General features: G+C 38.9%; 1 protein-coding gene across 5 annotated transcripts in view; it reads left to right on the forward strand.

Annotated features, from left to right (window-relative positions):
* Window positions 1-18,040, forward strand: part of ATRN (attractin) — a 173,483-nt gene that overhangs the window by 107,131 nt on the left and 48,312 nt on the right. For all 5 annotated transcript variants that reach the window (XM_069541375.1, XM_060031150.2, XM_060031151.1 and 2 more), the window contains exons 22-24: window positions 144-238; window positions 3,676-3,754; window positions 5,501-5,658. In XM_069541375.1, coding sequence (XP_069397476.1) covers window positions 144-238; window positions 3,676-3,754; window positions 5,501-5,658 — 332 coding nt within the window. The remainder of the gene's footprint in view (window positions 1-143; window positions 239-3,675; window positions 3,755-5,500; window positions 5,659-18,040) is intronic.

Consider the following 18,040-nt stretch of genomic DNA (forward strand, 5'->3'; position numbering starts at 1 on the left):
ACAAAATGACATTACCCACAGACTTTGCCAAAAGTGCTTTCCTGGCTGTTGAATGTTTATGAGAAAATCAATCTGTATCTCTAGAGACCTATTCTGTTTTGTTTTGTTTCAGTTGTTAAATACACATTTCTTTCTTTCCATAGATACTCTTCTTATTGACTATCAGTTCACCTTTAGCCTATCCCAGGAAGATGACCGCTATTACACAGCCATCAATTTTGTGGCTACACCTGATGAAGTAAGATTTAAAAGTCTTCTTACTTTGTTTTGAATTTGTGTGGAACTTTTTCTTGGTCACTATGGATAGAAGCACTGCCTTAGCAGCGGTCTCCAGAAGTGGAGTCCACAGGATGATGTTTAGAGGTACAGGAAAGAAATGTTAGAATCTACATTTATCTCCTTTGTATTTAAAAGGTAAGATTTACCATGTTGTTAAGATTTTTTTTTCTTTTTTTGCAGTATGCGGGCCTCTCACTATTATGGCCTCTCCTGTTGCAGAGCACAGGCTCCAGACGGGCAGGCTCAGCGGCCATGGCTCACAGGCCTAGCCGCTCCGCGGCATATGGGATCTTCCCGGACTGGGGCACAAACCCGTGTCCCCTGCATCGGCAGGCGGACTCTCAACCACTGCGCCACCAGGGAAGCCCCATGTTGTTAAGATTTACCATGATCTGATATACAGAGTGACACTGACTCCACACATACTTGGTTTGCCCATCAGCCCATCACAGCCCCATACAGGAAAGGAAAGGAGACTGCAAGGGGAACTTCCCTGTTAGGGGGGCAGTGTCAGAACCGAGATTTACTCTCTCAGAATGGAAATTAATACCAGTGATGCCAGACAGGTGACATTTATGCTCCTAGAATGAGTTCCTATCCTCATTAGGAGGTAAAAACAGTGAAGAAGTAAGCCAGAAATAATTGAAATTACTAAGGTGACTATTTGAAATGTATTTTTATATCTACTGTTGTTAATGGTAAACCCCAACCTGCCATAAGGTATTACCTAGAGGTAAAAGGGAGCCAACACAGTATGACATTTAAAAGTAAAGCACCTAGAATATGAACACGCACCTATATGATTTCTTCAGTGAAATATAAAGTCATTTAATACCTACTCTGGTACATAATGAAATTTTACTAAACCTAATGGTAAATTATTTAGGGCCCTCCTTGGAGGTTTCTTATTTCTCATCAACATACACAAAGCCATTTACCATTACAAAAATACAATGAATGGGGCTTCCCTGATGGCGCAGTGGTTGAGAGTCCGCCTGCCAATGCAGGGGACACGGGTTCGTGTCCCGGTCTGGGAAGATCCTACATGCCGCGGAGTGGCTGGGCCTATGAGCCATGGCTGCTGGGCCTGCGCATCCGGAGCCTGTGCTCCGCAACGGGAGAGGCCACAACAGTGAGAGGCCCGCATACCGCAAAAAAACAAAACAAAACAAAAATTACAATAAATGTAACAAATAATACATGGAAAACAATATGATAATAAGCCAAAGTGCATTCCTTTGATAACAGATGTTATCAACAAGCACTGCTAAATTTAAGAAATAAATAAATCAGTAGTAAAATGAAGTCCAGTGTGGGATATTCACAATTAAATGAAAGTAAGATTTGTTTTTTGTATTCCACTTCAATGATAAAATTAAGAAGAGATGTACTAGAGAAGATACATTCTCATGAGTGAATAGCTTTTTAAGTAAAAATAATAAATGACTTTCAATGAAAATGTTTTGTGGAAAAATTGTGTTGGTATATCATTTCAGTGGCTGTACTGACCAGAATTTTTTTTTAATTTTTTAGGATAAGGCTATAGCAAAAGTACCACACATGAAATTTATTTACTGCCTTGTTTCTCTTATGACAGAATATTTAATAGTTACACAATGTATGTGTCCTGTCTTTTACAAAAGCATCAAGATTTCAAGGTTATTAATCCTTTCCAGGGAAAGAAGTAATTGCTAGTAATGTGCTACCAGCAAACATTAAAAAATAGGGAATTCCCTGGCGGTCCAGTGTTTAGGACTCCATGCTTCCACTGCAGGGGGCACGGGTTCGATCCTTGATCAGGGAACTAAGATCCCACGTGCCGTGACGCAGCTCAATAAATAAATAAACACTTGAGCTGTCCCTTTAAGAGGATGGTGAGGCCTTATCAATAAATGAGAAGGTAACTGCTTTATGAGAGAAACTTCTGGTTTGGAGATCACGTTTTGGAAATAGCTGTTTGGAAATGCTTCTATTGTTGTAATTTTTGTGCTGTAAAAACTATCAAAAGAACGCTCTTTAAAATCTTAATTTTCTAACCTGTTTTAAAAATCTTTCAATGTGAAGAATTTCAGCAGGATTGGATTCAAAAATATAAAATGCAACATCTGACTCATTTGGAAAAACAGTTTTTTGACCCCAAGAAAGAGATTTATTAGCCAAATTTCAGGGAAAACTAAAAATTAGTATCATGATTTACCCAACACTACTGACAGTGCTCTTCTTCCAGCTGGCCCAACACATTCCTCAGAGATACCTTTTTCAGTCATTAAAACCGAGAGTCACAATAAATTAAACTAGCTCTTCAAACTGCTGTATCTCTAAGTGGTATACAAAGTTTTCAAAGGTAATAAGACATATTCTGTCATATTTCTCTTGAAATAATATTTTTAGTGAGAGAAAAATGTTCTTAATCATGGATGAAGACAGTTTAAAGTTTTTAAATTTAGTTTATTTCAGCTTTATGTGCTATTCCTTAAAAACCACTTCCATTGGGCTTCCCTGGTGGTGCAGTGGTTGAGAGTCCACCTGCCAATGCAGGGGTTTGTGCCCCGGTCCGGGAAGATCCCACATGCCGCAGAGCGGCTGGGCCCATGAGCCATGGCCGCTGAGCCTGCGCGTCCGGAGCCTGTGCTCCATGATGGGAGAGGCCACAACAGTAAGAGGCCCGTGTACTGCAAACAAACAAACAAACAAACAAAAAAAAAACCACTTCCATTTTGGAGAACTTTACACTGTATATAATCTATGGGTTCAGAAGTACATAGGTTTGATTTATAAGTTAATATAAATTGAGACACTTGACCAAGTGTTTTACTCTTCAGACATTTGGACAGGGCTGCCCAGAGGATCCTTAAGAGGCTGATTCCCTAACATAGGTCACGGGATGTAGGTCACTGTGCTCTGGTGAGGGTCTTTTTAAAAGGTACTTTTTCATGGAGTTAGGCATTTGATAAAGCATTAAATCCCATATACTTTTTTTTTAATTCAACTAATTTATTTATTTGGTTGCACTGGGTCTTGGTTATGGCAGGCGGGCTCCTTAGTTGTGGCATGAGAACTCTTAGTTGCGGCATGCATGTAGGATCTAGTTCCCTGACCAGGGATCAAACACGGGGCCCCTGCATTGGGAGCACAAAGTCTTAACCAGTGTGCCACCAGGGAAGTCCCTAAATCCCATATACTTTTATGGGAGGGAAATGAAATTTGTTTGGGGTATATTGCTTATGTTAAGGTTAAAAATTTTGCTGTTCTATAAGCATGAGTTTCTCTTAAGACATTAAAGTATCTTTTTGTAATTAAGAAAGTTGAGAGTAGTAAAATTTAACTACTGCTTTCTTTTAAAATCAGGAAACTGTTACAGTAATTCATTTTCTAATTATTTGTACATCTCATTAGCAAAATAGGGATTTGGACATGTTCATCAATGCCTCCAAAAACTTCAACCTCAACATCACCTGGGCTGCCAGCTTCTCAGGTAAAGACATACCTAGAGAAGACCTTCCGAGTGGAGATAATTGATTGAGAAAGAGTTGAGAAAAGGGGCTCTGGAGACAGACAGATGGGTTTGAAACCCACTTTTGCCACTTATTAGCTGGAAGACCTTGAGCAAGTTTCTAAAATCTATCTCTAGACCCTTAGGGTTATTCATCTTAAAGAGAAGGTAATAATACTTATACTGTAGATTAAATTTGGCTATACCTGTCAGTGCCTGCCATGGTATCAAGATCAGTACATGCTCACGACCCCTGCCCTACTACCACCATTAATACCATTGCTGCAGCCTCTGCTGTGGTGCTGCCATCATCATCTCCATCCATGCTTCAGAAGTGAAAAATGCAATTGACTCAGTTTCAAGAAAAGGAAACATTTTTAATAGAATGAGATTTTAGTAGGTACAGGGGAAAATGTACTTTGGGAATTAAATAAAACTCTAAGAGCACAGCTTTTGCTGTCTTGTTTATCTTACAGTGATTTACTAAAGATCCTCTGAGCAGAAAATCTAAAGAAAGAAAGGGTGGCCCTGATGTAGTGGTTAAGAATGTAGCTCAGCAGACCTAGATTTGAATTCTCCCTGTTACTTGTTTTCTGAGCTAGTTTCCGCAGGTATGAAATGGGATAATAAAAACAGCCGTGTAGAATGTTCTGAGAATTAAATGAGATAATAAATGAAGTACTCAGTGTAAGTGCTAGAAACATGGGATATTCTCATCAAATGGTAATTATGTTTCATCATCATTATTACTATCACAATACTGTTTTTTGGTCAAAACACAATCAGTTAGACTGAAACAAAATAAAAACATTACTTTGCACATCACTTTGTGTTCATCATATCTTAAAAGATTGTGTAGAATTCAGAAAAGGTTCAGAAACTTGCAGTGAGGAGAGGTCTTTAAGAAAAAGTCTGGATTATCAAAGCCTTTGTTTGGAGAAGGGTGGCATCCCTGAGTATGTGATTGATTTACAATGACAGTCTCAATGAGGACCAGCCAATCTGGCTTCAGTCACAGGATTTAACTCAGACATGGGAAAAGCCTATTTCATGAATCTTTATAAACACTAGAATTCCTGGCTGAGGGACAATGTGGAATGTTGAAGGACTGCCTGGGAATAGGATAGGTTTATATCAGATTGGGGGGATTTAGAGTCAGTTGTAGCTGGTAGCAGAAGGGACTGAGTGACCCCTAGAGCTCCTTCCTCCCTGCTGCTGTTGAGACTTGCGGTCACTGCTAGTTAAAAAGTGAGGGCTGAATCCGTGTCCCTGGTATGGGGGATCTAGAGCACTGCCAAACAGCTTTAAGGGGGCAGTGCAAAGCAAATGAAGTGTTGTGGGCAGAATGAATGCCATTGCTTGTTAATAAGATTCTAGTGGTATCTGGATTTTCAAAGCCACATGTAGCCTGTTTCTGTGGGAGGAGTTGTAGGGGATCCTGGTAAAGTCATCTGGGTTAAGGGCATAGGCTTGTGTATCAGCCCTCCCAGCTTCAAATCCCAACTCTACTTCCTGGCTATGTGACCTGAGCCAAGTTACTTATTTTTCCTGAACCTGAGTTTTCTGATGTGTAAATGAGGATAATAGTTGTCACAATTAAATGAGATCGAGCTCTTAAAGGCCGTTTCTGGAACATAGTGTTTAATAAATGCTATTATCATTATTATTAGTGAGGGCAGATTCGGTCCCCTAAAAAGTCTCTTTATTTCATTCTTTTCTTCCTAACAGCTGGAACCCAGGCTGGAGAAGAGATGCCTGTTGTTTCAAAAACAAACATTAAGGAGTACAAAGATAGTTTCTCTAATGAGAAGTTTGATTTTCGCAACCACCCAAATATCACTTTCTTTGTTTATGTCAGTAATTTCACCTGGCCCATCAAAATTCAGGTAAGAAGTGCTTTTTAGTCTCATACTTGCAAAGATGGTGAAATGTCTGTAGTGAAACTAAATTCACTAATCTGTAACTTGCGGTAAACGAAATGTACAATATTAATATTGTTTTGCCTCTGTAATATCTGTGGTAAAGGAGTGCTGAGCACATACCATAAAAGAAGATTGTAGTGGGGCTGCCTTAAATCACTTATGAAGGAAATTTATAAGCACTTTTTAAATAAATTTATTTTTGGCTGAGTTGGGTATTTGTTGCTGCACACGGGCTTTCTCTAGTTGCAGCGAGCGGGGGCTACTCTTTGTTGCGGTGCTTCTCACTGAAGTGGCTTCTCGTTCCGGGGCACAGGGTCTAGGTGCGTGGGCTTCAGTAATTGTGGCACGTGGGCTCAGTAGTTGTGGCTTGTGGGCTCTAGAGCACAGGCTCAGTAGTTGTGGCGCATGTAGTTGTTGCTCCGCGGCATGTGGGATCTTCCTGGACCAGGGATCGAACCCGTGTCCCCTGCATTGGCAGGTGGATTCTTAACCACTGTGCCACCAGGGAAGTCCCTGTAAGCACTTTTGAAAGCAAGTGATATATAACAGATTTGGTAATTACAACTGTATTTATTTCTTCATTAAGGACTTGTCACTAAAAAGCCTGTAGAGCTACACAAAGAGCTTCAATTCTGGAATGAGTAAGGTGCATATAAATGAAGCAAACACACATAACCAGTGAAAGCTGGCGTATGGAAAGTGCCATATGAGAAGATCCCCAAAATGCTATCAGGTCTTAAAGGAGCATAGGATGGAGGGTAATGGGGACACAGTGGAGGACAGTATAAGGTCACCTTAAGGGTTTAGGCCTTATAGTCAGACAGATGCAGGTTTGAGCCCTGGCTTGCTCTTGTACAATTCCTGTAGCCTCTCCATGACTCAGATTCTTTGTACGTGTGACCTGAAAGGGTAGGTCTAAGGGTTCATGTTGCCTGCTGCAGCCACTGCTGCTATCAACCTGCCCCTTTTCTCTGTTCCCAGGGGACCAGTGCACTCCGTCTTATCCAGGCTTGACCCATGGCCCCATTTATGCTCTTTATAATCATCTGCCACTATGTCTTTGAGGCCTTGCCTCAGTACTTTCTGCTTTAACCCTCTTCATTTTGGGTAAAGGTGTGGAGTTCCGGGAAGGGTGGACTTTTGTTTATTTGTTTAATTTAATTTATTTTTTATACAGCAGGTTCTTATTAGTTATCTATTTTATACATATTAGTGTATATATGTCAATCCCAATCTCCCAATTCATCCCACCACCACCACCACCCTTTTCCCCCCCTTGGTGTCCATACGTTTGTTCTCTACATCTGTGTCTAAGGGTGGACTTAGGAACGACTGGTTCACCTTTAGCCGTGGAAACGTGGTCACTAGACTGGGGCTCTGGCTGCTTGCCAACTTTCAGTAGTGTGATCAAGTGAAGCAAGTCGCCACTGATCATTTGGGATGGGCTTGAAATCTTGTTCTGGTGGGTATGTGTTCATGCCTTGGGACTGTAACTAAAGAACAGTCAGTCACTCTTTTCCTTTCTGGAATGTGGAGGACAGGCTCTGTGTTGTATTTTTTTCTCACCACCCTCTTTTTCTATTTAGATGGTCCACAGATTTGTTTATCCTCTAATCTGCTTCTTCCTTTGTTCTTGCACACTCTCTGCTTCCCTTCCCAGCTAGCCTTCTTGTACTTATTGACCACACTCCCTGTTTGTTTCCTCTTATCCATTCACCCATCAGCCCGCAACAGTCTACCTTCCTCCTTCACCACATCCTGAAGCTGACTGCCACGGTGGACTCCAGTGACTGAATTCTTTAGTCCCCTTCTCCTTCTCATTGCATGATTTGAGTCAGCATCTTTCCTGCCTTCCTGATCCTTTCCCTGATTCTCTGGCCTGTCTTTTTAAGGAATCTTCTTCCTTAAACACTGAGGTTGTCTGAGATTCAGGCCATGGTTCTCCTCTGTCTTTATCCCACTTGTAAGACTTATTGTACTACTTCTGTACTTTTGATTCTCAGTACTCTGTCTTCAGCCCTGCTTACACTTGAACTCCAGACCAGTGTTCTTAGTTGCTGCCTAGGCATCTCTACCTGGACATTCACAGGCTCCCTGTACTCAGGGAGTTAGTTATTCTTGTGATCTTAGCCCCAAACCATCTGCTTCCTTTCTAGTGAATGGCACCACCATTTGTCCTATTGCATAAGCCAGGACCCTGGAAATTATTTGCATTCCTGGAATAAACCTGACTTGGCATGATATATGATTTTTTACTTTATCTGTTGCTGGACTCAGTTTCTAATATATTGGTTAGAATTTTGTATCTATCTCATGAGTGAGAAAGTCCGGTAATTTTCCTTTCCTGTCTTTGTTATGGTTTTTATATCAAAGTTAAACTAACCTTTATTTATAAATTGAGGAGTTATCTCTCTTTCTCACTTCTGAAAGACGTTATATAAGATTAGAATTATATGAATATATGAACCTTGCATACTTGATAGATCCCTGTTGTAAAATCATTTGATTCTGGTGTTTTATTTGTGGAGTTTTCTTTTCTTTTTTAATTGCTGATTCAACTTCTTTAATAGTTACAGGATGTTTTGGATATTCTCTCTCTGTTTGCATTACTTAAGATAATTTTTTCTAGATGTTAATTTATTTCATATGTTTTCAAATGCATTGACACAAAGTTGTTCACACTGTCCTCTTTTCTAATCTTGGCAGCATCTGTGCTTAAGTGTATTGAATCATATACTTAAAAATGGTTAAAATGGTAAATTTTATCTTAATATATATTTGCCCCAATTTTTTAAACTTTAAAAAAACAGACCAGAGGGCAGACAGCAAAAGCAAGAAGAACTACAATCCTGCAGCCTGTGGAACAAAAACCACATTCACAGAAAGATAGACAAGATGAAAAGGCAGAGGGCTATGTACCAGATGAAGGAACAAGATAAAACCCCAGAAAAACAACTAAATGAAATGGAGATAGGCAACCTTCAAGAAAATGAATTCAGAATAATGATAGTGAAGATGATCCAGGACCTCGGAAAAAGAATGGAGGCAAAGATCGAGAAGATGCAAGAAATGTTTAACAAAGACCTAAAAAAATTAAAGAACAAACAAACAGAGATGAACAATACAATAACTGAAATGAAAACTAGACTAGAAGGAATCAATAGCAGAATAACTGAGGCAGAAGAACAGATAAGTGACCTGGAAGACAGAATGGTGGAATTCACTGCTGCAGAACAAAATAAAGAAAAAAGAATGAAAAGGAATGAAGACAGCCTAAGAGACCTCTGGGACAACATTAAACTCAACAACATTCACATTATAGGGGTGCCAGAAGGAAAAGAGAGAGAGAAAGGACCAGAGAAAATATTTGAAGAGATTATAGTTGAAACCTTCCTTAACATGGGAAAGGAAATAGCCACCCAAGTCCAGGAAGCGCAACGAGCCCCATACAGGATAAACCCAAGGAGAAACACACCAAGACATGTAGTAATCAAATTGACAAAAATTAAAGACAAAGAGAAATTATTGAAAGCAGCAAGGGAAAAACAACAAATAACATACAACGGAACACCCATAAGATTAACAGCTGATTTCTCAGCAGAAACTCTACAAACCAGAAGAGAGTGGCATATATACTTAAAGTGATGAAAGGGAAGAACCTACAACCAAGATTACTCTACCCAGCAAGGATCTCATTCAGATTCGATGGAGAAATCAAAAGCTTTAAAGACAAGCAAAAGCTAAGAGAATTCAGCACTACCAAACGAGCTCTACAACAAATGCTAAAGGAACTTCTCTAAGTGGGAAACACAAGAGAAGAAAAGGACCTACAAAAACAAACCCAACGCAATTAAGAAAATGGTAATAGGAACATACATATTGATAATTACCTTAAACGTGAATGGATTAGATGCTCCAACCAAAAGACACAGCCTTGTTGAATGGATACAAAAGCAAGACTCATATATATGCTGTCTACAAGAGACCCACTTCAGACCTAGGGACACATACAGACTGAAAGTGAGGGGATGGAAAAAGATATTCCATGCCAATGGAAATCAAAAGAAAGCTGGAGTAGCAATACTCATATCAGATAAAATAGACTTTAAATTAACGAATGTTACAAGACACAAGGAAGGACACTACATAATGATCAAGGGATCAATCCAAGAAGAAGATATAACAATTATAAATATATATGCACCCAGCATAGGAGCACCTCAATACATAAGGCAACTGCTAACAGCTGTAAAAGAGGAAATGGACAGTAACACAATAATAGTGGGGGACTTTAACACCTCACTTACACAAATGGACAGATCATCCAAAATGAAAATAAATAAACAGAAGCTTTAAATGACACAATAGACCAGATAGATTTAATTGATATTTATAGGACATTCCATCCAAAAACAACAGATTACATTTTCTTCTCAAGTGCACACGGAACATTCTCCAGGGTAGATCATATCTTGGGTCACAAATCAAGCCTCAGTAAATTTAAGAAAATTGAAATCATATCAAGCATCTTTTCTGACCACAACACTATGAGATTAGAAATGAATTACAGGGGAAAAAAACGTAAAAAACACAAACACATGGAGGCTAAACACTACGTTACTGAATAACCACAAGATCACTGAAGAAATCAAACAGGAAGTCAAAAACTACCTAGAGACAAATGACAATGAAAGCACGACAATCCAAAACCTATGGGATGCAGCAAAAGCAGTTCTAAGAGGGAAGTTTATAGCTATACAAGCCAACCTCAAGAAACAAGAAAAATCTCAAATAAACAATCTAGCCTTACACCTAAAGGAACTAGAGAAAGAAGAACAAACAAAACCCAAAGTTAGCAGAAGGAAAGAAATCATAAAGATCAGAGCAGAAATAAATGAAATAGAAAGAAAGAAAACAATAGCAAAGATCAATAAAACTAAAAGCTGGTTCTTTGAGAAGATAAACAAAATTGATAAACCATTAGCAAGACTCATCAAGAAAAAGAGGGAGAGGACTCAGATCAGTAAAATTAGAAATGAAAAAGGAGAAGTTACAACAGACACGCAGAAATACAAAGCATCCTAAGAGACTACTGCCAGCAACTCTATGCCAATAAAATGGACAACCTAGAATAAATAGACACATTCTTAGAAAGGTATAACCTTCCAAGACTGAAGCAGGAAGAAATAGAAAATATGAACAGACCAATCACAAGTAATGAAATTGAAACTGTGATAAAAAATTTTCCAACAAACAGAAGTCCAGGACCGGATGGCTTCACAGGTGAATTCTATCAAACATTAAGAGAAGAGCTAAAACCCATCCTTCTCAAACTCTTCCAAAAAATTGCAGAGGAAGGAACACTCCCAAACTCATTCTATGAGGCCACCATCACCCTGATACCAAAACCAGACAAAGATACTACAAAAAGAGAAAATTACAGACCAATATCACTGATGAATATAGATGCAAAAATTCTCAACAAAATACTAGCAAACAGAATCCAACAACACATTAAAAGGATCATACACCATGACCAAGTGGGATTTATGCCAGGGATGCAAGGATTCTTCAATATATGCAAATCAATCAATGTGATACACCATATTAACAAATTGAAGAATAAAAACCTTACGATCATCTCAATAGATGCAGAAAAAGCTTTTGACAAAATTCAACACCGATATATGGTAAAAACTCTCCACAAAGTGGGCATAGAGGGAACCTACCTCAACATAGTAAAGGCCATATATGAAAAACCCACAGCAAACATCATTCTCAATGGTGCAAAACTGAAAGCATTTCCTCTAAGATCAGGAACAAGACAAGGATGTCCACTCTCACTGCTGTTATTCAACATAGTTTTGGAAGTCCTAGCCACGGCAATCAGAGAAGAAAAAGGAATACTAAATTGGAAAAGAAGAAGTAAAACTGTCACTGTTTGCAGATGACATGATACTGTAAATAGAAAATCCTAAAGATGCCACCAGAAAACTACTAGAGGTAATCAATGAATTTGGTAAAGTAGCAGGATACAAAATTAATGCACAGAAATCTCTTGCATTCCTATACACTAATGAGAAAAATCTGAAAGAGAAATTAAGGAAACACTCCCATTTACCATTGCAACAAAAAGAATAAAATACCTAGGAATAAACCTACCTAGGGAGACAAAAGACCTGTATGCAGAAAACTGTAAGACACTGATGAAAGAAATTAAAAATGATACCAACAGATAGAGAGATATACCATGTTCTTGGATTGGAAGAATCAATATTGTGAAAATGACTATACTACTGAAAGCAATCTACAGATTCAATGCAATCCCTATCAAATTACCAGTGACATTTTTTACGGAACTAGAACAAAAAATCTTAAAATTTGTATGGAGACACAAAAGACCCAGAATACCCAAAGCAGTCTTGAGGGAAAAAAATGGAGCTGGAGGAATCAGACTCCCTGACTTCAGACTATAATACAAACCTACAGTAATCAAGACAATATGGTACTGGCACAAAAACAGAAACATAGATCAATGGAACAAGATCGAAAGCCCAGAGGTAAACCCACGCACCTATGGTCAACTAATCTATGACAAAGGAGGCAAGGATATACAATGGAGAAAAGACAGTCTCTTCAATAAGTGGTGCTGGGAAAACTGGACAGCTACATGTAAAAGAATGAAATTAGAACACTCCCTAACACCATACACAAAAATAAAACCAAAATGGATTAGAGACCTAAATGTAAGACCAGACACTATAAAACTCTTAGAGGAAAACATACGCAGAACACTCTTTGACATAAATCACAGCAAGATCTTTTTTGATCCACCTCCTAGAGTAATTGAAATAAAAACAAAAATAAACAAATGGGACCTAATGAAACTTAAAAGCTTTTGTACAGCAAAGGAAACCATAAACAAGACGAAAAGACAGCCCTCAGAATGGGAGAAAATATTTGCAAACGAATCAACGGACAAAGGATTAATGTCCAAAATATATAAACAGCTCATGCAGCTCAATATTAAAAAAACAATCAACCCAATCCAAAAATGGGCAGAAGACCTAAATAGACATTTCTCCAAAGAAGACATACAGATGGCCAAGAAGCACATGAAAAGCTGCTCAGCATCACTAATTATTAGAGAAATGCAAATCAAAACTACCATGAGGTATCACCTCACACCAGTTAGAATGGGCATCATCCGAAAATCTACAAACAACAAATGCTGGAGAGGGTGTGCAGAAAAGGGAACCTCCTCTTGCACTGTTGGTGGGAATGTAAACTGATACAGCCACTATGGAGAACAGTATGGAGGTTCCTTAAAAAACTAAAAATAGAATTACCATATGATCCAGCAATCCCACTACTGGGCATATACCCAGAGAAAACCACAATTCAAAAAGACACATGCACCCCAATGTTCATTGCAGCACTATTTACAATAGCCAGGTCATGGAAGCAACCTAAATGCCCATTGACAGATGACTGGATAAAGAAGATGTGGTACATATATACAATGGAATATTACTCAGCCATTAAAAAAATGAAATTGGGTCATTTGTAGAGACGTGGATGGATCTAGAGACTGTCATACAGAGCGAAGTTAGTCAGAAAGAGAAAAACAAATATCGTATATTAATGCATATATGTGGAACCTAGAAAAATGGTACAGATGAACCGGTTTGCAGGGCAGAAATTGAGACACAGATGTAGAGAACAAACGTAAGGACACCAAGGGGGGAAAGCCGCGGGGTGGGGGGGTGATGAATTGGGCGATTGGGATTGACATGTATACACTGATGTGTATAAAATTGATGACTAATAAGAGCCTGCTGTATAAAAAAATAAATAAAATTTTTTGTAAAAAGCAAGGTTCTTTTTAGACAATGACAAGCTGATTCTAATATTTATATAAAATGCAAAGATTCTAGATTAGCTATAACAGTTTTGAAAAGAGGAATAAAGTGGGAAGAATCGCTATATGAAATATTAATAATACTTCCTATTTAGCTATGGTAATCAAGACATTGTGGTTATTGTTGGAGAGAGAGACACATAGATCAATGGAACAGAATAAAGAACCCAGAAATAGAACCACATAAAAACATCCAACTGTTTTTTGACAGAGATGCAGTCAATTCAGTGGAAGAAGGATAGCCTTTTCAACAAATAATGCTATAACAATTGGACAACCATAGGCAAGTAAATGAACTTTGACCTAAACCTCACATCCTACACAAAAATTAATTCAATGTGGATCACAGGTTTAAATGTAAAATGCAAAACTAAAACTTTTAGGAAAAAAATAGGAGAAAATCTTCATATCCTCAAGCTAGGCAGAAGATTTTCAGATTTGACAACAAAAATATGACCTATGGAAAAAAATTAATAAATTACCCACATCAAAATCAAAAGCTTGGGGCATCCCTGGTGGTGCAGTGGTTGAGAGTCCGCCTGCCGATGCAGGGGACGCGGGTTCATGCCCCGGTCTGGGAAGGTCCCACATGCTGCGGAGCGGCTAGGCCCGTGAGCCATGGCTGCTGAGCCTGCGCGTCCGGAGCCTGTGCTCCGCAACGGGAGAGGCCACAACGGTGAGAGGCCCACGTACTGCAAAAAAAAAAAAAAAAAAAAGCTTTTGCTCTGTGAAAGACACTGGTAAGAGGATGAAAAAAAACAAGCTATAAGGCTTCCCTGGTGATGCATTGGTTAAGAATCTGCCTGCTAATGCAGGGGACACAGGTTCGAGCCCTGGTCCAGGAAGATCCCGCATGCCGCGGAGCAGCTAAGCCCATGCACCACAACTACTGAACCTGCGCTCTAGAGCCTGTGAGCCACAACTACTGAGCCCACGTGTCACAGCTACTGAAGCCTGCGTGCCTAGAGCCCGTGCTCCACAACAAGAGAAGCCACCACAATGAGAAGCCCGCACACCGCAAGAGTAGCCCTTGCTCGCTGGAACTAGAGAAAGCCCGCATGCAGCAGCAAAGACCCAGTGCAGCCGTAAATTAGTTAATTAATTAATTAATTTAAAAAAAAGAAAAAAACAAGATAAGCTATATACTGGGAGAAAATATTTGGAAAAATATTTCTGACAGAGGACTTGCATCTAGAATATAAAAAGAATTCTCAAAACTCAACATTAAAAAAATAAACAACCCAATTAGAAAATGGACAAAAGATATGAAGAGACATTTTATCGAAGAGGATATAAGTATGGCAGATAACCACATGAAAGATGTTCAGTATTAAAAGCCATTAAAAAAATGAAAACCACAATGAGAACATTGTATTCACAAGGTTTCATTGAGTTGGTCAATTTTTTAAACTGGTGAAAAATTGGAAATAACCTAAAATAAACTATTGTAAACATCTTCATTAAAAAAAAAACAAAACCCACAATCAGAGGGAATTCCTTGGTGGTCCAGTGGGTAGGACTCCACCCTTCCACTGCCGAGGGCCCCGGTTCAATCCCTGGTCAGGGAACTGAGATCCCACAAGCCACGAGGCATAGCCAAAAAAAAACCACCCCACAGTGAGAATGAGATATCACTACACACCTGTCAAATGGCTAAAATTTAAAATAGTGATAACACCAAATGCTAGAGAGAATGCAGAGAAATTGGATCATGCATGCATTGCTGATAAGATGGCACAGCCAGTCTGGAAAATAGTTTGGCACTTACTATACTTAACGCAGCAATTGTATTCCTGGGCATTTATCCCAGAGAAATGAAAACTGATGTTCATACAAACACCTGTATACCAATGTTTATAGCACCTGTACAGCAGCAATATTTAGCTTCATTCATAATAGCCCCAACTGGAAACAACCCAAGTATTTCTCAACAGGTGAATGGTTAAACACACTGTGCTACATACATATCATGGAGTAATGCTCAGCAATAAGAAGAAACAAACTATTGATACAACTTGGATGCATCTGAGGAAGTTTTGCTGAGTGGAAAAAAAATCTTAGAAATGTACATGCTGCACGATTCCATTTATGTAACATTTGAAAATAAAAATTTTAGACCAAAAATAGATACAGACCTACTGAAGCTTCAACTTTCTCTGACTTCTTCTTGACCCTCTTTTCAAAGGGTTCATTAGATTAGGTCAGACTCACCCACTCTCAAGGGGAGGGGATTATACAGGATATGCACATCAATATAGTAGGAATCTTAGGAGCCATATTAGAATTTTCTCTGCCACTGGCTATATTTGGAGTGGGGCTAGCAGGGTTAGGTTGTTTCTCTAACCCCAGGGAATTTGAGCTCTAGGCTCTAGTCAGTACAATTTCAATTTGATAATGTCTGCTAACACTGCCAAGTTACAGATCACATACAATTGTAAAATATTTTATTTGGGTTCTAGTAAATATAATTTACTGACTTGTTTTAAGTTCAGGTTGTTTTCATACTGACATACCTTATTATATTCCAAATCCGATTGAACTTCAAGCTTTGTTTCTTATAGTTGAAAACTGATTAATATTTTTAAGATTCTTAGTGAAAACCTTGACTTATATTGTTGGTGTTTTTCCCATTTGGAAAGAGGGCTCTGTGCGTATAAACAGGCTTTTGTGCTGGAGATAGCGTTGCTGTTGCCAATTCTGACTTCCAGTTTTTTTTTTCCTCCCATTGCCCTGTTGCTCCCCACCCTCTGAAAGTCACTGAAATGGTCATTTCCTTCTGGAGGGATCTCTTCCCCACACTTACTTTTTTAAATACTTTTTTCAAGTTTAAGACTCAAAGAGATGATTTTCTACCTGATTTTTTGGTCCTCTTTACCTGGACTGGATCACTCACTTGAATAAGATCCACTTATGAAAGCTGCATTCAGGAGCACTTTAGAAAATAAATGATAGCATGCTCACCATTTAGTTTGCCAGGCTTCCCTTGAAAAAACAGGTAAGTTCTGTTGAAAATATGTCTTTTTGCTCATTGTTACAAATAGCTGCAGTATTCACGAACAATGTGACTGGACCCTTGGCATCATGTATTCTTGGTGTCTTCTCAAAAGAACCTGATCAATGCTGGTTCTCTCTATACTTGGGACTGTATCTGGGTGTGTGCTGTGTGGCAGGCTGAGCTTGCATCTTCCTGGGCAGATGTGGGTATGTTCTCAACAGAGGGGGCTGTACCTTTCTGTATTGCTTTATATTCCTCAGAGCCTTAGTCTTTCTAGGTGTAGTTAGCTTTTAAATACACACTTAGAGACCATATAGATTTAGTTAAAATGTAGAGACTTATTTAAGGAAGAGAATAGGAAAATGTCTAAATGGTTCAATGTAGGTCATGCAGTTAAATTTCAGTACGGCTTTCAATGCAGACAAAAGCCTTTTTTGTCTTTGATTCTCATTTTTTAAAGCAAAATAACTGAGGCAATTTAATTCTCTACTCAGAAATTCATGTAAATATTAGTGTTTTAAAAATGGTAATGGTAAACTCAAGTTCTTTCACTCTGAACTGACCCCAGGATTCTTTTCCATAATTAGGAACAGATCAAAACCTACAACTGCTAACTGAGGGAGTTTGCAACTAACTATAAAAATCTTTGTAGATTCAGTTTAAAATTGTAAAAAACCACCCAGACTGAAAAGGCCTGTGTGTCAGAGGGTGGTGGGTGCGTTGGGTCAGTTGTGCCTGGTTTCTGGTTGGTTGCTCTTGTGGGTGAGTGCCCCTTGCTCAGCCTCTGCTTTCAAAACGTGATTCTAGATGTTCCCCCGAGTCAGCAGGACTCACCTGGCTTCAGCCATGGTTATAGTTTGGGAGGGTAGGTATTCAAAATAGAGAATGCACAGGTAGACATTGTGTGTGAGGTGGGAAGATGGGTGGTGGCGCTGGGATTCTGGCTTGTTACAAGCTCTGCAACAGAGGTGGTTATTGTAATGTAGAGCTAATATTAAAGTCCTCTCCATGCTGGGTGTTTCATTTGCTCGTTTATGTGAGAGGCTAGTGTTCACAAGTAAAGGCAACACAGAATTTATATTGAGAACTGGGCATTCATTTAGATGTCAGAGTTATGTTTATGGATGCTAATAGGATTGCATTACTAAGCAAAAGATGTATGAAACTTTTGTTTGTTTTCACTCAGATGTACTTTTTCTAGTAACAGCTTTATTGAGATATAAGTCACATACCATACAATTCACCCATTTAAAGTGTACAATTCAGTGGTTTTTAATATATTCACAGAATATTTTAGAATGTTTTCATCACCCCCAAAATAAACCCCATATCCAGATGCAGTCCCTTCTCATTTCTTCCTTCGTCTAGCCCCTGGCAACCACCAGTCTACTTTCTTTCTCTATGGATTTGCCTATTTGGGGCATTTTATA

Source organism: Delphinus delphis, chromosome 15 (assembly GCF_949987515.2).
Source record: "Delphinus delphis chromosome 15, mDelDel1.2, whole genome shotgun sequence".
NCBI classification, from domain to species: Eukaryota; Metazoa; Chordata; class Mammalia; order Artiodactyla; family Delphinidae; genus Delphinus; species Delphinus delphis.